At 46.2% G+C, this 20,646-nt stretch overlaps 1 protein-coding gene across 3 annotated transcripts in view; it reads right to left on the bottom strand.

Annotated features, from left to right (window-relative positions):
* The window catches only part of LOC105692785 (putative uncharacterized protein DDB_G0271982), a 253,124-nt gene that overhangs the window by 121,138 nt on the left and 111,340 nt on the right, over window positions 1–20,646 (bottom strand). For all 3 annotated transcript variants that reach the window (XM_048652535.1, XM_025747116.2, XM_048652529.1), the window contains exon 4: window positions 5,806–5,992. In XM_048652535.1, coding sequence (XP_048508492.1) covers window positions 5,806–5,992 — 187 coding nt within the window. The remainder of the gene's footprint in view (window positions 1–5,805; window positions 5,993–20,646) is intronic.

Below are 20,646 nucleotides of genomic sequence, written 5' to 3' on the forward strand. Positions count from 1 at the left end.
ATCGTCGCGCTAAGGAACGGTATAATCAAGCACGTAATATATAATCGGCGTCATCTATTCGTGCGCCTCTATTCGTGGGTTTATACCCCAGCGTAGGTAAATAACTGATTATAACCGGGAATAAGTAACCGAACCGTAGGTACGTGCGCGGTACATCTGAGGTACACCTGGATATATTTATATGTATATTTACCGTGATGTTCGAATGCGCCACACTGCACCTGGTACAACGGTAGCCCCCCGGGGTAACAGCGACTCTATTCGGTCAAATCTCGGTTTATTCTATACAACTGCGGTACGCACACACGCAACTCTCCGCGCGATACGTGTTCTACGTATACCGTTTCCCTGGAAAAAACTACTCTTCATGCCTCTCAACTATTAGAGGTAGAAATTCGCGATAATATAAAGAACACGAGTATTCCCAGATGATATTAATCGACCCGATGGATATTCCATTGAAAAAGAATCCACGTCACGCTTGATTTTTTCGATACGTCGGATGAGAAACCAAAAAACAAAAAAAAAAAAACAAAAACAAAAACAAAAACGAGCGAATCATTCTTTTCCTTATACGTTTGTAAATATTATTTAATCGCGTGGATTCCGCGCCAACTCATTTTATCGATTACTATGTGATTACACAAATAATAATACAGTGAAGAGGGGTGAAGAGAAAAAAAAAAAAAACCAAAGTTACGAAGAAAAGTCAGCTATAGTAGAGTGAAAAGTATACCGTCCTCGACGGACGTACGGACGGACGGACGGACGGACGGACGGATTTTGTATAGGAAATCGGTAATACCAGCGAATCTAAGTGAACCACACGCGTCGCGGCGCGGAGGTTTGATTAATCTTCGACGTAGGGATAACATAGGCCGTCAAGCTTTTATACTATCCGGACTCTAATTGTGAGATAGTCGAGGCAGAGAGCGCGTTCGCTTCCACAATGCTCTCTGCGGTATAAGCGTGTCTATATCGGATGCTGGGGGATAGATAGCCCGGTGACGGTGCGCGGTTCTCGCTTAAGGAGAGCGGCGGCGCGTTCGAGCGAGTCAGCGGCGGTCAGCCGCGGCGATGGATACCTCTACAGTGTATGTATAGAGTCGGAGTCCTTTGCCACCGTAGTAACTCAGTGTCTTATAATCTGTAGTTTAGAAACATTATATTCCCCATCTCAGATCGTATCTACGGATGCTTGAAGCGTGATATGACCGAACCCGTCGCTACCCGTCTTTTCGCCGCCATCTGTTCCCCGCGTAATGTACGGCTACGCCGGGCGTATTAGTCCTTGATAAGCGTCGCTTCCGATCGGAGCCGATAAAAACGATGAGAAATTCCACAATTTAATTATCCTCAGGACGAACATGGGGCGCCGTAGGGATTCCGACGTACACACGCCTCCAGTCGAATCGGCCTTTTGTAAAACGCTGCAGTCGGAAAGTCCGTCGAACTTAAAGGCCTCCGATTGTTACACCGTTGGAGAAAAGTATGACCGAACCGCGGGAATGCGGAAGAGGGAAATGAGAAGAGAAGAAAAAAAAAAAAGGAAAAATGGTAACGCTATGTAAATAATTTAGAGGCATTTTTGTAGAACGACCTATTCAAAGGTTGCGAGCGTCGCTGGTGCGGCAGTCGAGCAAATCTTATCAAGATTATTACTTGATGGTTTCCGGCGCACGCGGGTGTGGGTTGTAGTAAAAGTAATTAATCAGAGACAATCAAAGTCTGGGAGCGCCGAGTTTGACCGACTCCCAACAAACGAATGACGACGGTGTGTATAATATTATAATACACCCGCTATCGCTGCCATCTTTCGTTGCGGCGAAACACGGAGAACGTGATCCTTGGAAGTATTAGTGCTCTCCGGCTACTGTTCGGTAGCGATAATCTCGCTTGAATTGGGCGCGCAATCACGCCACATTTATCTAACAAACGTATAATACCACGTACAATACGAGAAAATTCACGCTCCCGCGGTAAGATTTTATTCGAAGCTCCGGATTCACGGAAATTCGAATGAGAATCGTTTTCGAAGATTTTTTTTTTTTTTCGATTTAGTCGGCCGATTCATTTTTCCTGGTCGGTTTATAAGCGCGGGGAAAAAGTGACGACGAGAAGATGGAAAAAAACGAACGAACGAACGAAGTGAGAGAAAAAGGAAATAAGAAAAGCGCAATATTTGTCAGCTGTCAACTTGTTAATTAACCACGGTGTTCGCAAGAGGGGTAAACCTGACGCTGTATAATCCCATCAAATAAGGCATGATGGCTATCTAATGACACGTACAAAGAACAACTACATCGACGAGTCACCTCGTCTTTTGCACTGACTTGCAAAAGTAGTAAATCCCTACGGCAGGTGACCGGCGTCCAGTAATTTTCTCTCGCTGTATATGCGTACGCTGGATCGACGCGTATACTTTATATATCCTTTACCGTAAACTCCGAATGTCAACGTACCGGATGTCGAGCGTTCAAATTTGTATTTCATTCAAATTATCAGAACTAGAAACCCCGTTAAATGATCGTACGAAATTGAAAGAAAGAGAAAAAATAAAAAACCCGTTTCTGAAATTCTTCCTTACTCTCAACAATTATTCGACTAATCGGTTCGATTATAGCGAGCGAAACGGGCGATCGGAGGTCGGAGACGGAAGCGAAAAAAGGACGAAACGAGGGGAGGAGATCGAAACGAGATTGAAAGAATCGAGCGACTCCGTTTCGTCTGATTCTCTGAAAACACGGTTATAAATTGGAACGTAGCGGTGGTTCAGACGGTGTTCCGCGAACGTACGTACAGCACGGTAAAATATATATAATCATATAATTTGTACACTTTCTATGTGTACAGGGAATATTCAAAACCAGTAGCTGGTGGCCCCGCGCAACGGTCGTTTCGCAACTATATTTATCTACTTGTATCTGAACCGCGCCAAGTATCTTCCGTCATTTGTTTGCACTCGGGCAACCCCCTTCCCCTTCGCCTTTCCGACGTTCCCGCGTTCCTCCCGGGTTCCGTAAGCTCGCGGTGTTCCGAGGCCCCGCGCGCTAACGTTGCGCTCCGTAAGGCCCCCGAGGCATCGGCGCTATCCGCGCGTATAAATAATTGACGTCGTGCATAGATAAGTTGGATTCAACCGGGTATATCCCACGTTAAAACCATTCGTTACAGGTTGCAGCCAGAGGAGTTTGACGTTAGAATAGAAACGGGTATATAAAGAATTTAGGAGTGCGCGCATTGGAGGAATCTTGTGAATAACTTTTATACACACATCCACGGTAGAGCCGCACACGTAGCTAGAGCCACGTCCGTGCAAGAAACGAAACGAAACGAAAGCTTCGAATGTAAGATACTTTCGTAATGAGGTGCCGCTAATGGGCTTTACACGGCTAACGCCCGGAGGCGGGATGAGCAGAGAATCGTAATAATAATTGAGATCGACTAGAAAATGAAAACGGACGACGGTCGAAAAAAAAAGAGAACGGAACAAACGCCTCTCGAACCAGATGTACGGGACGCGATATTTTTCTCGCTAGACATGCGATACGCGCGTGCCCTCGACGATCAGCTTTCTTTCGTCTCCCGACCGATGAAACAAATTCGTGCCCCGTGGTGATCGAGAAATTTCGACGCTAGGAAAGAGGAAACGGCGGGACCCCTGCGCGACTTTATTACGTTACAGGAATCACCGAATCGACTCGAGGAATAATTAATAACTGGGAATCAGATCTCGGAGCTGCGGGCCGCTGATTACGCCTAATTTGTCAGCTGGCCCGGCTCACCCGATCCAATCTATCGGATATAATGAGACGAAAGATAGGATCTGGACGGGGGCCCCGGGGATATGACGTATCGCTATACACCGTAATGTCTTCTTTTTCAACGGGAACTTTGAAAAGTCCCACGGGAGTCGGTACTTCGGTACGAGCTTCGTACGCACAAAGCGATTCGCTTATACCGGTCAATACCGGTCGAGTCTGCTAAATACGTCGGTCGAAAGTCCGGATTTTCACGACTACACGACGTTTCATTTTCCGTTATGCATCACGTCACGTAGGTTGATACCCCCGCCGATTTCAGCGTTGTCGGACAAGTTCGGTATTCCGCACGAACTTTTCACAGAGCTTTCAGATGCGCCGAATGATTACGGGGACATAGACGTGAGCGAAGTAGTGCGCGGCCGATATGGTTATAAGCGTTACTCTCATATCCTCGAGGGACAACGACCATTTTGCGTCGAATGTAATCACGTTCGAATCCAGCATCGAGACATCATGCACTTTAATCGAATCAAGGATGGTAGTTTTCCTTTTCCTTTTCCTTTTCCTTTTTTATTGTTTTTTTTTTATTTTTTATTTCTTTTTTGTTTCATCTCCGAGCATATTTCTGTTCGAGACTCCTCTCCTATCCTTCCACTTCCCCCGCGCTGTCCCTCCACCTTTATCTTAAACCCCTCTATTCCCTTTTCAGCGGAGTCGGTGGAGGAAGGCACCGTTAAGACCGGGTCTTGACACGAGGTCACCGCGATCAGCTGCAGCCGTAGAGGAAACGTTATTTTTGCTTTATCCGGCACACCTACATACATGCAGGCGGATCTTGGACTCTCCGAGTCGATAGTTTTCAATAGAAGGTTTCGCGGTTACTTACGGTACGCGTCTACCACGCGTGTGTAAACGTACACGTAAGTATACGGTACGCATATGTATACCTTGTACTCTTATACGGAACCATACACGCGTATCCATATCCTATTTCCGTGTACTTCCAAGAGAGAGGAGAGAAAAATGTGTAAAAACAGAGAGGGGGACAAAGCGGGGAAGAAGAATCTCGCATAATTAACCGATGGAAGCAACGTAATCGGATGTGAATATCAAACGTACTGTCCGCAAGGTAGATATTCTTGGTATGAAGCGGTAGAGTATCCGACGGCAATATCAGCCGAGGTCCGTAAGGTGCGTTTTACAATTTTATACGGACACGAACGACCGTCGCTGTTTCAAATATATTAAACATTCCAAAATTTTCAAACCTATTTTTTCTCGCCTGATTATCGGCGAACCGAACGCACGTGTTTTGACATTTTTTGATACAAAAAATGATAGCTGAACGAACAAGTGGAGAAGAAAAATAAAGTAAAGAATAAACAAAACTGACAGGGACTGTAATTTGCGGTATCGCCGTTTCGCGCCCGGCGTGTGTAATTTTTTTTTTTTGCCGAACTCGGCTCTGTCAAGAGACGAGACTATCTTTCGAGGAATGAATCACAACGGTGAGTTCGACGCACGCGAAGGCAGCGCCGGCCATTATCAAATTATCAAATATATTATACGAGCTACGTACGTACGTACGTACGTACCTACGTTTCTCCCCGTTTATACATCCACGACGCGTTACTGCACATCGAGAAGAAGAATCGATGCACGGAAAAAGAAGAAAAAAATGAAAATAAAAAGAGCCCCGAGGGCGCAAAGGCTGAACTCAAGCACCACTCCACGAAATTCAGGTTATCTTCGTACGATCGTCTTTCACGGTGAAATCCGAGGTGTAAAAAAATTCAAACGAGAACACGGATCGCCCGATTCCCTACGCGCGTACCATACTGTCACGTTTTGGGTATTATTTTGAAAATTTCAGCTCCGCTTCCCACCTTTTCCTTCTTTTTTTTTTGGCTTTCGTTTGGTTTTCAAGAGAGAGCCACGTCGATGCGAATCAATGTTTGCGAGCGCCTCTCTGTTTTTTTTTTTTTTTTTTTTTTCATCTCTGACTCGCAACTTGAATTCAAGACCGTAAGATCGTACTCACCGGTGGATGTGGCAAGAGGTAGAGTAGGCGTCGAGGGTATCGAGGGCGTCGGGGGCGTTGTGGATGGCGTCGGGATTCTACGAGCGGCAGCTATCACCGCTGCGGGACTGTATCTCGGCACCTGCAGCACCACGGGCGTTTTTACGGACAAGTCAACGGGTTCCAGCTGCACAGGGGGACCCGCCGCCTAAAATCAAACAACGCAATCTTTCAGAAATTGAAACAGAAGAAAAAAAAAAAATAATGCAACAACAACAACAACAACAATATATCGCATCCACGACGACCGTTATACTTCGCGCTCTCCGCACCTGCGCGGAAAAATTTCTCGAACGGATCGTATTTCGTAGAAAATATGGTGATTTGTGAAACGATCCGAAGAACCTTTGAAAAATTAAACAAATCACACCAGGAACCAGGAACATTGGTGCGCACCGGAGATCCGAAATATTTCCGACGGTCACGAACGGGCGTTTTCACAAAGGAAGTACACACCTAATCCGTGGCTATTAATTTTCCATCAACAGGGTCGCATCGCGTATGTGCGCATGCACGCTTCGATATACGCTGCCGTTGATTCTCCAACCCTATCAAGGTAGGATAATACCGGGCACGGACCGTACTACCGCGGTACACGTTACGCGCGGCCTTACGAGCGTTCGCCGTGTTAAGGCGGTTTAGCGCTGCGAAGTACTTTCGCGCAATTTGCATAACTAGTGTTGGTATTGACGTGGACTAATCACTACTGGTTCCCACGAAGTCCGGCTTCACCGGGGCTGACCGCTGCGCGGTGCCGTATGGCGTTCGCGGTCGGTCTAGACTCTACGGTCTCCATGCTCGAACATAACCAGACGAGCGACCGTTTCGTTCGATTCCGAGCTGGTTCGCGAGTTCCTGTACCACGTGTTCAAACCTCGTATACGAAACTAGATTATCATAAGACTGCTTCTGTCGGCGACCTGCTCCGCTATTTCGTATTATGAATGTAACGTATCACGATTTACGAGAAGAAAATGCTTCCGTCCTGGGTGAAACTTGCGGCTAGGGTACGTCGCCTGTAATATTACAAACGCAATGGGTGGAACGATATCGCGTACATATGTATTACGCAAGTGTATATACATATATATTGCCACGCTCCGCCGTTTAGAGCACTGACTTTTCTATTTTATTTTTTGTTGGGCGCCAAATCGTTTTCAACGATTAATAAAATTTGTAGAAATGGAAACTCTGTATCTCAGGGCGTTTGGAAATACTTCCCGGGTGGACCGAATAAATTATGAACCAAGGACACGTAGGAAGAAAGGATTGAACAAGGATATTTTTATTTTATCAAGGAACAATATTTAACTTGAACAGTATAACAGGAATATTCTTAACAGGAATGGGAATGCTTTGGACAATATTTAGATTAATCCCCTAGGATTTAATAATCTAGGTGCGGGGGAAGAACTAGACAGGCAGAGAGGCCGAAGCTCGGTCCGCGATGCTGTTGATCACCCTGACTTGTGACTATACCTCCTTATAAAATTGAGGGATTTATATCAAACCTCTTAATCGCGATTGTAAACTGGAAGTTAAAGACTCTATTTATGTGACTCTATTCAAGAATATGGATGTTGTAAGCCGGACAGGCAGAAAGACCGAGGTACGATCCGCGATGCCGGAACAGACAAAATCCAGAAAATGTAAACAAGCAAATGGGAAGCCGAGACAGGCAGAAGGACCGAGGTACAATCCGCGATGCTGGTCAACCCGACCCTACAGACAAGTTAGGAAGCCGAGACAGGCAGAAAGACCGAGGTACGATCCGCGATGCTGGTCAACCAACTTGTAGATCAAAAACTGTTGGATGGAAAGCCGGAGACTAACCACCCTTAGTGAGGTAGAGCACACTTGTGGCTATACCCCTTTACTGATTGAGGGATTTATATCAAACCTCTTGATCACGATTATCAACTGGAAGTTAAAGATTCTATTTGTGTGACTCTACTCTAGAATATGGATGTTGTAAGCCGGACAGGCAGAAAGACCGAGGTACGATCCGCGATGCCGGAACAGACAAAATCCAGAAATTGCAAGCAAGCAAATGGGAAGCCGAGACAGGCAGAAGGACCGAGGTACAATCCGCGATGCTGGTCAACCCGACCCTACAAACAAGTTAGGAAGCCGAGACAGGCAGAAAGACCGAGGTACGATCCGCGATGCTGGTCAACCAACTTGTAGATCAAAAACTATCGAGTGGAAAGTCAGAGACTGACCACTCTTGGTGGGGTAGAGCACAATTGACATGGAGAATTCGGGCAGGTTATTAATTTATCTTGGGAGGTCTTCCCTAGCGAGTGACCTACTTTGTTTTGGCCCTCTATCGGTTGTGAATCGAACCGATGTATTAAATATCTGATTTTCCATAGCCATCATGGTTTATTCGGGGCATCCTTTTCGCAAAACAAGTGAATGTTCCCTCACGGATGATCACCCTTACTACTTTATAAAATTAATTTTATTAATTTTATATTAATTAATTCTATTTCTTATGAGCTAGGTGGGGACCATCGTACGCCACGTTACAATATATATGTGTAGGAGTTTTTATGATATCGTACGCTATCGCTTCTTCTCAGCCATTTGGAAACGAATGCTTTATTCTTCGAAAGTTTACCGTTTTATTTTTTTTTTCCGTTTCCTTTATTTTTTTTTTTTTTTCTCCCTTTACAAAATGAAATGTAAATCCAAACGGTGATCTCGTTCGCTCTCGATGTACTTCACACTTTACTTTCAACGAGCGTGCGCATGTTAACGAATGAATTATCCCCATCGCGGTCCTCGGTTATTTATAGATGTACACACACGTGTACTTCCTACGTCTCGTGCAGAATAGCGAATTTGTCGAATCGATTTTTTTTAGCCGTTCGAATGGTAAGGTTATTTTCGAAGAGATCGTACAGCTCGTTGGTACGTCGACGTGACGAAACGATATATATCAGTTTCCATTGTCCCTGTCTTATTCGGGCGAGATGCCTTCTTTTTTAACATATATATATATATATATAATTAGTCGTTCGATTTACCGAACCCTCAACGATAATCCCCGTCTGCCGGCTGTACCACTCGGTACTTTTCCGACCATATACATGTATTCCTTTTTCCCGGAAACTATCAGCCGCGCCGCTGCCGTATATCTCCACGTTATAAGCACGGGTATATACCCCTTAATCGTTTCTTCAGAGGTTCGCAATTATAGAAACTTTGATCACAAAAGCCATGTACGCAAGGAACTCGACGCGAATGTCTTGTGAAACTATATAAATCATGCAGGCATACGAGGATATATAGAATAGTCGACCTTACACTACCTGGAATAACGCGGCGATTGGTCAATTACTCCATACACCTATACGTGTACACGTGCGTGCGTATACCTCCGTGGTACGTGTACGCGATTGAAAAATGTAAGCATATATATAAGACAGATGAAAAAAAATACCTCCATTGTCTTCCTTTTTTCTCTTTCTCTTCTACGAGAAAAAAGAAAAAAATAAATAAATAAAAAAAACAAAGAAAAACTGTATTACAGAAGCTGCTGGTATATGGGTAATAAGTATAATGGTACTTTGTTCTCACAGTAGTCCGCTACCAACGTATTATGTAGAAGAGGCGGGTTCATTAATCATTCGTTAATTAATTACTTGTTCTATATGCCGTACGAGGTATCTATAATCGTCCCTTATTCTCACGTGCGATTAAATTGATGGCATGCATCGATATCGGCGAGAGCGAAAATCGAATCGCCATTTTCTTGTCACTTTTTGTCCGTCACCTTCTTAGCGCGTCCAACAACCCTCGGAGGTAGCGCGTTTTCAGATCTTCGTTTGCCTTCATAGGTTGGATACGAGCGTTGAAAATAGACGGAAATGAATCCCAAAAAAAACAAAAAACAAACAAAACAAAACAAAACAAAAAAAAACAAAAAACAAAACAAAGCAAAACAAAACCTGGAGAATTCAAAAAGCCTCAAGTATAACGAATATGTAATACTTGGTCTCTGGTGGTGCGTTTATTGGTACATGTGAGTCAAGGTTCTCTTTCGAATTATCGACGGGTTCCTGTGCCTACTCGCGTACACAGCTGACCACCAGAGGCAAAGTTATTACCGGGATTATAACCGAGAACGCTCATTAGACATTATATACGGCTGTTTTACTCATTTTTATTTCACGTTGCGACCGTCCGATTTGCACTCTCACGGTAGCCGCGCCGTTCGATCGAATCGTACCGGGGTATCGATCGATCGGCACCGTTCACAAATTATTCCATCACTCGAGTCGGGAAAGAGAAGGCCTCGACGCGGACGTTGCACTGAAAAATTAGAAGCTCGATCGGGAACCAATCGTTGATCGATCCTCCGGACTCGCGCGTGGCCCAGTTGAAACGCGTTGAATCGAATCTATAGTGACTCGTGTAACGCCAACGTTTTACGGCCGATCGAAATGGCCGGTGGATCTTCGAGATCCGATCGGAGGAAGCGAATAAGAGAATTTCAGTTTTCAACGTGGAGGTTGGAGCGCGTCGCGGGGAGCACATCTGCGATGCGAATTTGTACGTCGCGTAAAAAGAATCGGAGCACGAACGTTGCGGAATATCAATTTCTTCTTCTTCTTCTGCCTCGGGGGAGGATGAGGAGGAGGAGGAGGAGGAGGATGAGGAGGATGAGGAATACTCGTCGTCGACGGCGTGTCCGCGGTGCGTACGTAGAGAGAAGACGTCGGTTTCCCGAATCGGAAGGGAGATACGAGGGGGATCAGCGGGGAGAGTAGCCGAAAGTCACTCTCCGAAAACGACTCACTCCCGGAGATGTTTATGACGGTGTACGTAAGGCGAATGTCTTTATTTGGCCGGCTTGTAAGTTCCGCGACGCGCGTTCACAAGTACAAACGTCGTCACGTACCCGGGGGACTTCACCTACCAAAGAAGCGTATAGTATACGCTCGACTTTTGCCCGCTTTCCCCGAGCGAGCGGACGCCTCGTCCACCAAACTCGATATATGACTCGATTCCGACTCGTCGACAGTGGCGTCAAATTGAATCCAGCAAAAAGGTGACCTCGTTGCCCCGCTTCCCGAAGAGTCCGATCCCGGTAGGGCGTATCGACGATCGAAAATCTCTCCCGACCGGATCGTCGTTTCCGTCGTACGACCGACCGACCGACCGACCGACCGACCGACCGACCGAAATGACGATCACGCGAGACAAATATCTCGCACGCCGCTCGCGGAGGAGCTAAATATCGTTGAAAATTAATTTCGAAAGACGAGAGTAAGCGGGCGACTGGGTTTCGTGGTGGTAAACGATTCACAGTACCGCACAGGGATTGGGATACACTTTTTCCCCCGACGATATTTCAGCCTCTTCCCGGCGCACCGCGTTATGGATTGAGACGTCGTTTCAAACAGCGTAGAAACACGGGCGTAACAAATCATACGCGTTACATACTCCACCGCGAGTATTAGCGATAAATTATTCCTTTTTACGTATCAGTTTTTATTATCGAGACATCCCGCGCATACGAATGTATCGGATGTAGTAGATGCGGATGTGTGTCTGCATACCTATAGAGCGGATAGGAGATGAGGTGAGTGGCCGATAGAAACGGGGGAATTAATTGCTACGAGAGTGCAGCGGCAGCGGCAGCGGCGGAGGAAATAGACCGGATCGCGATGCAGCTCCGCGGAGATGATAATCGTTTCGCTCGAATTTGATTACTGCTACGAGCGTAAAGGGCATATCGACAATTAGGCAACGCGGATGCGCCGGTGGCACGATGCACATGTTCGCTTACACATCGCCGTTCGCGTTCCACGATTATCGACGATCCGCGGTCGTTCGATCGACGATTAATTTCGGTTCTCACCGCCGGATCTTCGTAACGGCGAACTGAAAAATACGGACGATCGTTTCGATCCACCGCTCAAATATCGCCGCGCCGCCCGACGATGGGTGTGGATCGAAATGTCAGGCCGAAATGTCGGAGTGAAATATTATTACCGGGTTACATGTAATTCGCGCATTACTATACACGTGCACATATATATGTATATATATATATATATATATATATATATGTATATACCTTGCGACGGTGAAAGTCACGAATGCATCGGCGAAGGGATCATATTCTAACAATGACTTACAACGATTATAGATCGGTAGAAAGAATTACTTTCGTCTGCGGTATATTACCATCCGCTCAACTAATCGGCTAATTTCACGAGCTCGTCGTATCCCCTTCGTAATATCGATTGATCCAGTCATTTCGAGGGTAAAATCGACCCCAATTTTACCCAAAACTCACAACTCGAACGGGAGAAAGTTAGGCAATTTTCGTCTATTCTCAGTTTTGTTGTTTTCGTTAAGAAGAAGAAAAAACGAAAAAAAACCAAGTGGGGTGGCGGGTTAGCGTGGTATAATAATGTAATAATTGATCAGGTCAGCGACAGAAGCGAGAAGAGGGAGTAGCTCGTGTGTACAGCGTAATAAAATCTACCTGCAGCGGGAGCAGCAAAAGCGCTGGTTCCGAGTCTACCAATTACACCCAAGCATCACCATATCGCATCGGTTATAATGCGCAAACTTTCCAATAATTATACACCGCGTCTTCGATTCACCGTATTAAATCACCACAGCGCGGTACCATTTTTGGGACTCGATTCAACGGGTATTAATATCGTATAAATATATACGAGAGAGAGAGAGAGAGAGAGAGAGAGAGAGAGCGGCTCTCCCCTCGATAATACCAAAAAATTCTTCTTCTTCTTTTTCTTCTTCTATTTGTTTTTTTTTTTTTTTTTTTTCTTTCTTCATTTTGCTCTCACGCGCGCGAGGTGAATATATATATTGAATATATAGTGAATATATATATATGTATACACACACAACATGTACCCGAACTAAACGGGCGAAGCTCCCTGTAATTAAGTAACCTGAAACAACATCATCCTCCATAGCCGCACCAGCGTGTAATGTATGTACAGTTTTTGAACATGACGTTACAGAGGAGCTTTGCCGACCCTTTTAAAAGTTGCGGCTCGGGTTCATCTTCGGTTGTTGCGGGTTTGTTCTTTGGGCAACCGGAGGCACGCTTCCGAGCTCCGCGCCCGCAAACGTGAGAGTTCCAAGGTCAACGCATATATGTATGTACGGACGTATTCAAGGCCCGCGGAGTACGGCGGCCACTTAGTTCGGATCCACGTTCGCTCGAAAAGCGGACGTTGAAGAAAAGGGAAAAAAAATAAAAGAAATGAGTAAATTTAAAAGAAAAACGATGCGAAAGCGGCGAACGCACCCCGCAAGCTTCTTATGTGTAGCCTACCTGCATTCGTACGCGTTTGGCGGTTGGCGTTTTGTTTTGTTTTTTTTTTATTTTTCTCTCTTTCTTTTGTTTTCGTACACGTCGTACGAAAAATTCTTACCTAATCTGAGCGCAATGAATACGTTATTTGCAATCGATAACCGTTCGCGATCGATTCACCTGAATGCCGGTCGTTAAACCGCTTCGATTTTATCGCCGGATAAGCTCCTCGCATGTAAATATGGCCTAATCAAACAGGCATAGTTCGTTTGTCCGACGATGAGATAAAAGGTAAAGAGGAGAAAAAAAAAAAAAAAAAAGGGGAGGAAAAAGAGTCGATCGCTCGCTAACGGTGTGCTCGGATGTGTTTTGATCGGGCGCGTATAAAATGATCGTCGATAAGTAAACGAGAGAAAAAGGAATTTTTCGAAAAAATTTTCTCTCGATCGTACGAGCGAGACGAGAGAGTATAAAGTCCGAGTGGTGTATACGTATAAGTATAAGTTTGATGAACGACGACGTGGGCCAATTTCCCTTCGACGCTTATACGGGTTGGCGAAAACGCAGCGGGGCCGTGACACAATCTCCGCCGATATCTTCTGGCGTGGGCAAAAGTTCTGTTGAGAAAAAAAAGAGAAAAGAAAAGAAAAAAAAAACAACAAATCTCATCCGAAGATCTGCGAGGCCACCGTGCAGCCGGGTGAAAGAAAAAACGGCGAATCGGAGGGACGCGAGGCGACGTGCTATGCGCTCGAACCGACGCGAATTAAGCTGCAACCGATTAATCTTGCCTCGGACACGCCCCCGTCAACCACCCTTCGCTACTTTTTACCCACACACACACACACACACACACACACACACACGCGACGCATATCTCCTCTCCGCTGCCATTTCTCTCATATTACGTAAGTCCCAGCGATTTTTCGCTTCCCCTTTTCTCTTCCTCGTCCGCGCTTCGATATGATATCCCGAAGACCTCACGTTCGATATAGATGTATATAAACGCGGCTGGTTCTTCGCTCCGTGAAGATGTCATTGATTAAACGCGCACCGTTGCGAGAGACGAACGAAGGCGCGTCGCGGTATATCGAATAAATTGACAAATAAAGCCGGCTAATCTTTTCGATCGATCAAAGAAACGCAGCCTCTCGTTGTATAGAAACGCGGTGTACGTGCAGACCGCCGTGCGTATCGGTGTACACGTACTTTGGACGTCCGGAGTAACGAATATAGGTACCTGTCCCAGTTTCCTATATATATATCTATCTATCCGTGTTGGATCGACAGGTGGATGACGTCGATGACCCGACTTCGGACGCGAGATGTTGTTTCGGAGAAACTGTTCGGAAAAACGATAAACCATCGTCATCCCCTCGCCTGGTTACCGCATACTTGAAATCGAGTATAAATTCTCCCGGAAATAATCGTCTCGATTCCATTGGTATCTATAAGCGTCGCAATATCGGTACGAGGTGCGGGGCGATCTTGACGTTACTTTATTTGAAAACGTCAAATTTTTGTAGCGACTCCAACTTTTCATATGTTATATACGGTATGTCAGTTGGCCTCTGCATGAAATTTAACCGCCGACGTTTCAATCTTGATATCTTCGGGTATTTTAAACCGACCGAGGGTCGCCGATCCTCTCCTACCGTATTGCTTGTACGTTTGTACACTACAGTGAACGTGATCTAAAGGGGTACGAAGGAAGCGTAATTATTATCCGTTTATCGATCAACCGATACCGATTTAAATCGTTATTGATCCGAACGGACATTTCGTTGTCAAAACATCTTTCAATATCGATTCTATCCGGACTAATTTAGCGGCGCCAAGATCATGATTTTTATCCTCGCGACGCGCCCCGAGGACACGTATGATTGTAGATTGAAAATCGAAAAAAATAGTTGTAAATTCGTCGACCCTAAAAAGCGACAAAGATGGACGACGTTACCGGACGAGCGCGTTGGCCTTAGACTCGTGTCTTGCCGCCCTGCGTGGACGAAGATGAGCGCGTTCCCGAATCCCAGCTACCTACATAAACGTTATTAAAACAAATGCGGTGCAACGTCGCCCCGTAGGAATCGAAGGGAAAACGAATGCACGTTGGTTATACGTGCGATGGAATCCCTATCCCGCGTGATGTATTACACACCGCGGTGTGTGTATATATATATATATATATATATACGGATGTAAAGAAATTACAATATTCATCCGAGGTGCGGGCAGAGGGCAGCCTGCATCCCGTCGGCGTTGCACGCAACGAAATCGCATTACGTCTATAAATCACTTTGTATTGAAAATCTATCGTGTGGTATAATATACCTACTCTTCTTTCGCGGTGATGGAAGACCGACGGAACTGATGGATACGCGTTGGCCGCACCGCGAGGTACCGAGGTGTGCGCAACGCCCGTGTACCGACGAATGTGCGCGATATTAAAATTCTTTTAAAAACTTTCAATTTTTCTTCACTCCGCGGGCGGTGGTACGTGGCGACCGATCGACGCGAAACAAATTCGAACGTCAACCGCGGTCGGCGATATTTAATCGAACGCCGTCCAATTTTTATCACGCGCAACGAGGTATATCGACGGTTTTCTTGATTTATGAAACTAGCGACACCGGCGGACGACGCCATATTCGCGGACACGACAACAAGCGACGAAGCAATCCGCGACAAATCGACTCTAATAACGCGGCTATACTACCGAGCTAATCATTCTCGCGCCGCGAGTCGTTAGCGACCTTATACCCTGAACATCTCTTACATCGTCTTCTCCCGTACGACCGGTAAAATCGACTCGGTTGCGCATTACGTAGCGGCTCTTCTCTCATACCGGCGTTCTAAAAACAGTCGCGGATCGGACTTTCCTCTATCATTCTTCGGGTGGATCGAAAAAAGAGCGTAGCGGGTATTCCGACGATCGCTAGTTCATCGGTTAAAGGGAGGGATGGTGTTCGATAACCGCTGTTCTCACGTCAGCGGCGATTTTCCCTCAGATGTTCCAAGGCGCCGCGGCTCACCCGTCGAATATATGCACCGTCTTCTCCGCGGTTCGCCGCGGACGTAACCGTGACGTACGAATGTCGGAGGTTTATAACGAAGGGGGAAAAAAGCGTAGGTAACAAAAAGAGAGGGAAGAAAAAGTGTATCCTCTCTTAGAAGCTAACAGGCTCACTTACCGGTAACAACAGTTTTTCCCTCAAAGCCCATCGAACGCTAAAGACCGAATATAGAAATGGCGCCGTGTTGACCGAGGTATATCTGAGAAGAGACGATTAAAACGGTGAGTCCGACTGTTTTTCGCTGTCGGTGTAGCTTCAGTGTACCCGCTAAGGGAAACTTGCCCCTCGTAGAGGCGGTGCCGGTATACGCGGCGGTTGATCACCCGGCTTACGATAATGTAACCGAGTCTGAAAATTGCTTTGGCAAATTTCTTGTAACCGCTACAAAATCTAATCGCGGAGGCGCGCACCACGTTTTTCCATATATCTCTGAATTCGCCGAACGCGAATGCGCGGATCGCGAGGGGTGTAATACCTATGGAAATAATAAGCGCGGTCTAGCTCCGCTCCGCGGCTAACTCGACGACGTCGCGGACTCATCTCATTGTCGGTCAGCGCGCTCGAACATATTTCCCGTCAAATTACGCACGGCCAGAGGCTTCAATATATCTATGCTTCGATTATCGGACCTCGGCGTCGCTCGCCGCTACACCGACCTCGATCACTCGACGATCCCTTCTGCCGATCGTTTCTAAACTTCGAAGCGTATTCATTCCGGTGCGGAGGCTGCCGCAGCACCGGCGGCGTTGCGGACCATAAGGATACGGGGGTAACCCGGGACTCCCGAGCAATAATAATTGATTAACCTTGTAAGGTTCACTCGGTGAATGATAATGATATTACGTTGTAGAATCGACCGGTAGGGAGCCGCCAACGACTCACCGCTACTAACATGACTTGCACCGCTTCCGTGGAACTAGAGAACCGGCAGCGCGGACTTTTATACCTATCAACTACCGACACCAACTTCAAGCGTTTGCCGCGTTTGCCGCCGCCGCCGCCGCCGCCGCCGCCTCCTCCTGCACCGCGGCAAACTCTCCTCTGGAACATAAGCGCACCGCCGCAGGTGAGGCGGTTGTGTTCCCTCAGGTTTGTCCCTACGGACGCGTGTATGTGCGCGTCGCGTTTGTACGTACCGATCCTCCGACAAACGCGCGCTCGCGCGCACCAGAGGTCATTGTCGCACGAAGTAGTAATCTATGGTTGAGTTAGCGAGTAAAGTCCTTTCGCGCTCCCTACATACCATACTTTCCTCGAACGGTCTGACCGATAGACGCGGAAGCAAGCGCGTACCTGCGTGTGCGTTTGCTATTAGAAATGTGATTTTTACCGATTCTGCATCAGCTGAATTTAATTAATCGCTCAACAGATAGAGAGGGAGGGAGAGAGGGAGAGAGAGGCTCGTATATGTCAAAGATCGAAGATTGGATTACCGAGATTCCGGGTTGATCCGTCCGAGACAGAAGCACGGATAATTATCGAATAAACTGGAATCGAATTCAGTTTAATTAGCTGCAACGATCACGGTCTTAATTATATTCAACTCGGAGGTGCGCCTACAGATTTATCGTAACGATTTTTTATCGACGATCCGAATCGCTCTTTAATTATTGCCCCGGGGGTTATCACCACCCCGCCGCTTCGATATACGCTCCACTCCACACCGGTATATATATATACATATATTGCGTAAAATCGTTAACGTCCGCGAACCTCGTCAACGATGCATTTTTGCGAATTCGCTCCAACGACCGTACGTCGGACGATAGAAAAGAAGAGTGAAAAAAAAAAAAAAAAAAATTAAATCAAATCAAATCACCTAGGCTGATGATTTTCGAGAAATTATCGCGACGGGGGTTACGGAGAAGAACTTGGCGGTAAATCGGTAGACGAGAGAACTAATAAACTGAATTCACAAGCGCAGAGGAATTTTGTTTATTCAGGCGAAAACCAACGTTGAATCGATCGGTGGACGACCCTCTCCTCTCCTCTCCTCCCCTCCGCCCGCCCGTTCCGCATGGGATCGATATCTCACGTGGCGTCGTGGTGGTCGACCAGAGACGACGGGTCATTACCACCATCGATTAGATTCCTTGCGATATCGCATGCCATGCCACGATTCAATTAAAACAGCAACTACTAAACCCAATAGATATCCACGTCTGTAAGGATCACAGCTTACCGATATAATCCCCTCGCCTGTACACACAGCGACACGAGCGATATAAAACCCATAAAATAATGCCAATAATGACGAAGGAAACAGAAATATGTATATAATATATATATATATATATATATATATATATATATATATATATATATATATATATGTATGCGAAAAAGACGCACTCCGCGCACTCGTATACATATATAACCGAGGATTATCAAGTTATATTCTAATCCACACACGACGTAGAATGCAAGAATTTATCCAACTTTCTCCGCGAGTTGCAATGATCTTAATATATATATATATATATGGAAACTTCTTCTTCGTTAATTTTATCGAACGATCGGGAAAAAGGTTGAACTATAATTTATCCAGACCACACGCTGTGCGAAAGATATAGCGATAGTAATAGTAACGATAATAACAACCGTATGAAACGAAAATGACAATGACGATAATCCATCATTCATTTCGGAATCAGTCGAATTTTCACGATTTGGGAGGTCCCGTCGATCAGGCGGCGGATAACAGCTTGCAAAATTGCACGGCAATCGATGAGATCGTGCAAGAAAATCGAGCAACAAAAAGTGTAACAGCTGACACGAAATGGCGCAAATACCGTAAGTGATGGTTGGTAATCTATTTGACGAGTGTATAAAGATCTATGACGCGTGGAGAGTTCTTTCTTTTTACGTACTTCCTTTTTACACCGCGCGCTGTGCGAGAGACGAATCGTAAGAAACCCGCGGAACGGTGAGCGAAAAAAACTTGATCGATTTAACTTTTGACGTGGATACGCCGGTCGCCAGATTTTACATGAAACACGCCGACTGACGAGCGAGATCTTCTCTATCGAATAAACGTGAAATTTATCACTTTTCTTACCATGGTGGCGAAATAACCAAGGCGACATACTAATGAAACGATCGAGTATCGTCGATCACCGCGAGGACCACACGGGACATCGACGTCGATCGGAATTTACCTTATCCGTTCCGAGCAGCAGCGCTCGTAATTTTTTCAACGAATATCCCCGATTTACGTATAAACGCGCGTACGTACACCGCTGTATAATTGTGGAATGAAAATCGGTCGATCGATCGATCGGTCAAACGTACGTCTACCGACGTATTATACACCTATCATTAAACGTTATCATTCAATAAAACTTACCTATGCCGGGATACGTGGGGCCATGAATTTATTTACGGTAAATTTTGACCCTCCTCTGTGGTAAGCGAGCCTACAATTACACAGGAAACCTCACGGGAGGAGTCCGGTAAATTCTAAATTGGGTGATTGACAGCCAGACGTCTGGTGAGATCCGGCCCGGCTGCGATAGCTTCGAAGGTCCTGGAGCGGTCGGTCGGTCGGTCGGTCGGTCGGTCGCGCCCGGTTAAAGTATTGTCGGTTATATTCCGACTGAAATATGATACACGGAATCGGTCAGTACCTTAACGTCGGGCACGTTTCGCGCTATCTCGGATCAGCAAACACGACGATTAGTCCGACCGGACGGGATGTTGATCGCTCGGAGAAGACGGAAACCAGAACGGAATCGACCCCGAATAGGAGATCGAGCCGTCGGACGTCCGTCCGTCGAACGAGGCGAGGGTAAAAAAAAAAATGAAATCAGAGCGTTCCTTGCGGGCGAGAGAGAGAAAAAAAAAAAAAAGAGACGAGATAAAAATCCGCGAGTTCGGTATCGCCCGCGGGCTGTCGGTGATGCTCGCCGATACTCCAGCGCGTGTTCAATGGAATTCCGAGGAACGTCGAGCGGAGATCGCGGATAAAAAGTGACGTTCGAACGTCAAAACGTAAAAAACCAGACGACCGGAATATGCCCAGTTTCGCCGTACCCCGGTGCTTAATACTTGGAACGGCGAGACTCGTATCCGCCGGAAGTGTTATCCGTCAGAAAATTCTTAAAATAACGAAGTTATGAACAAGTTACGCACTTGAAACTTGGCCGTTGGAAAATTTCACGGAAAAATTGGGATAGGTATAATGACGAAAACCCCGCAACGAACGCGGCACCTCGTCGCGACCTGCGAAATACAAAGTCGTCGTTCGCCCCTCGATTTATCGCCGCCAATAACGATCCACGACGACAGAGCGCGGAAATATATTCCGATTCACACGAGTCAGATGTCCGGATGCCACCCGTGAGGTCGATGTAGCCTCACGCAGCGGTGGGCTTTGAGTCGGTTCAGCCGACGCGGTGTTAGACGTGTAAACGCTAGATT

Source organism: Athalia rosae, chromosome 1, assembly GCF_917208135.1.
Source record: "Athalia rosae chromosome 1, iyAthRosa1.1, whole genome shotgun sequence".
Classification (NCBI taxonomy): domain Eukaryota; kingdom Metazoa; phylum Arthropoda; class Insecta; order Hymenoptera; family Athaliidae; genus Athalia; species Athalia rosae.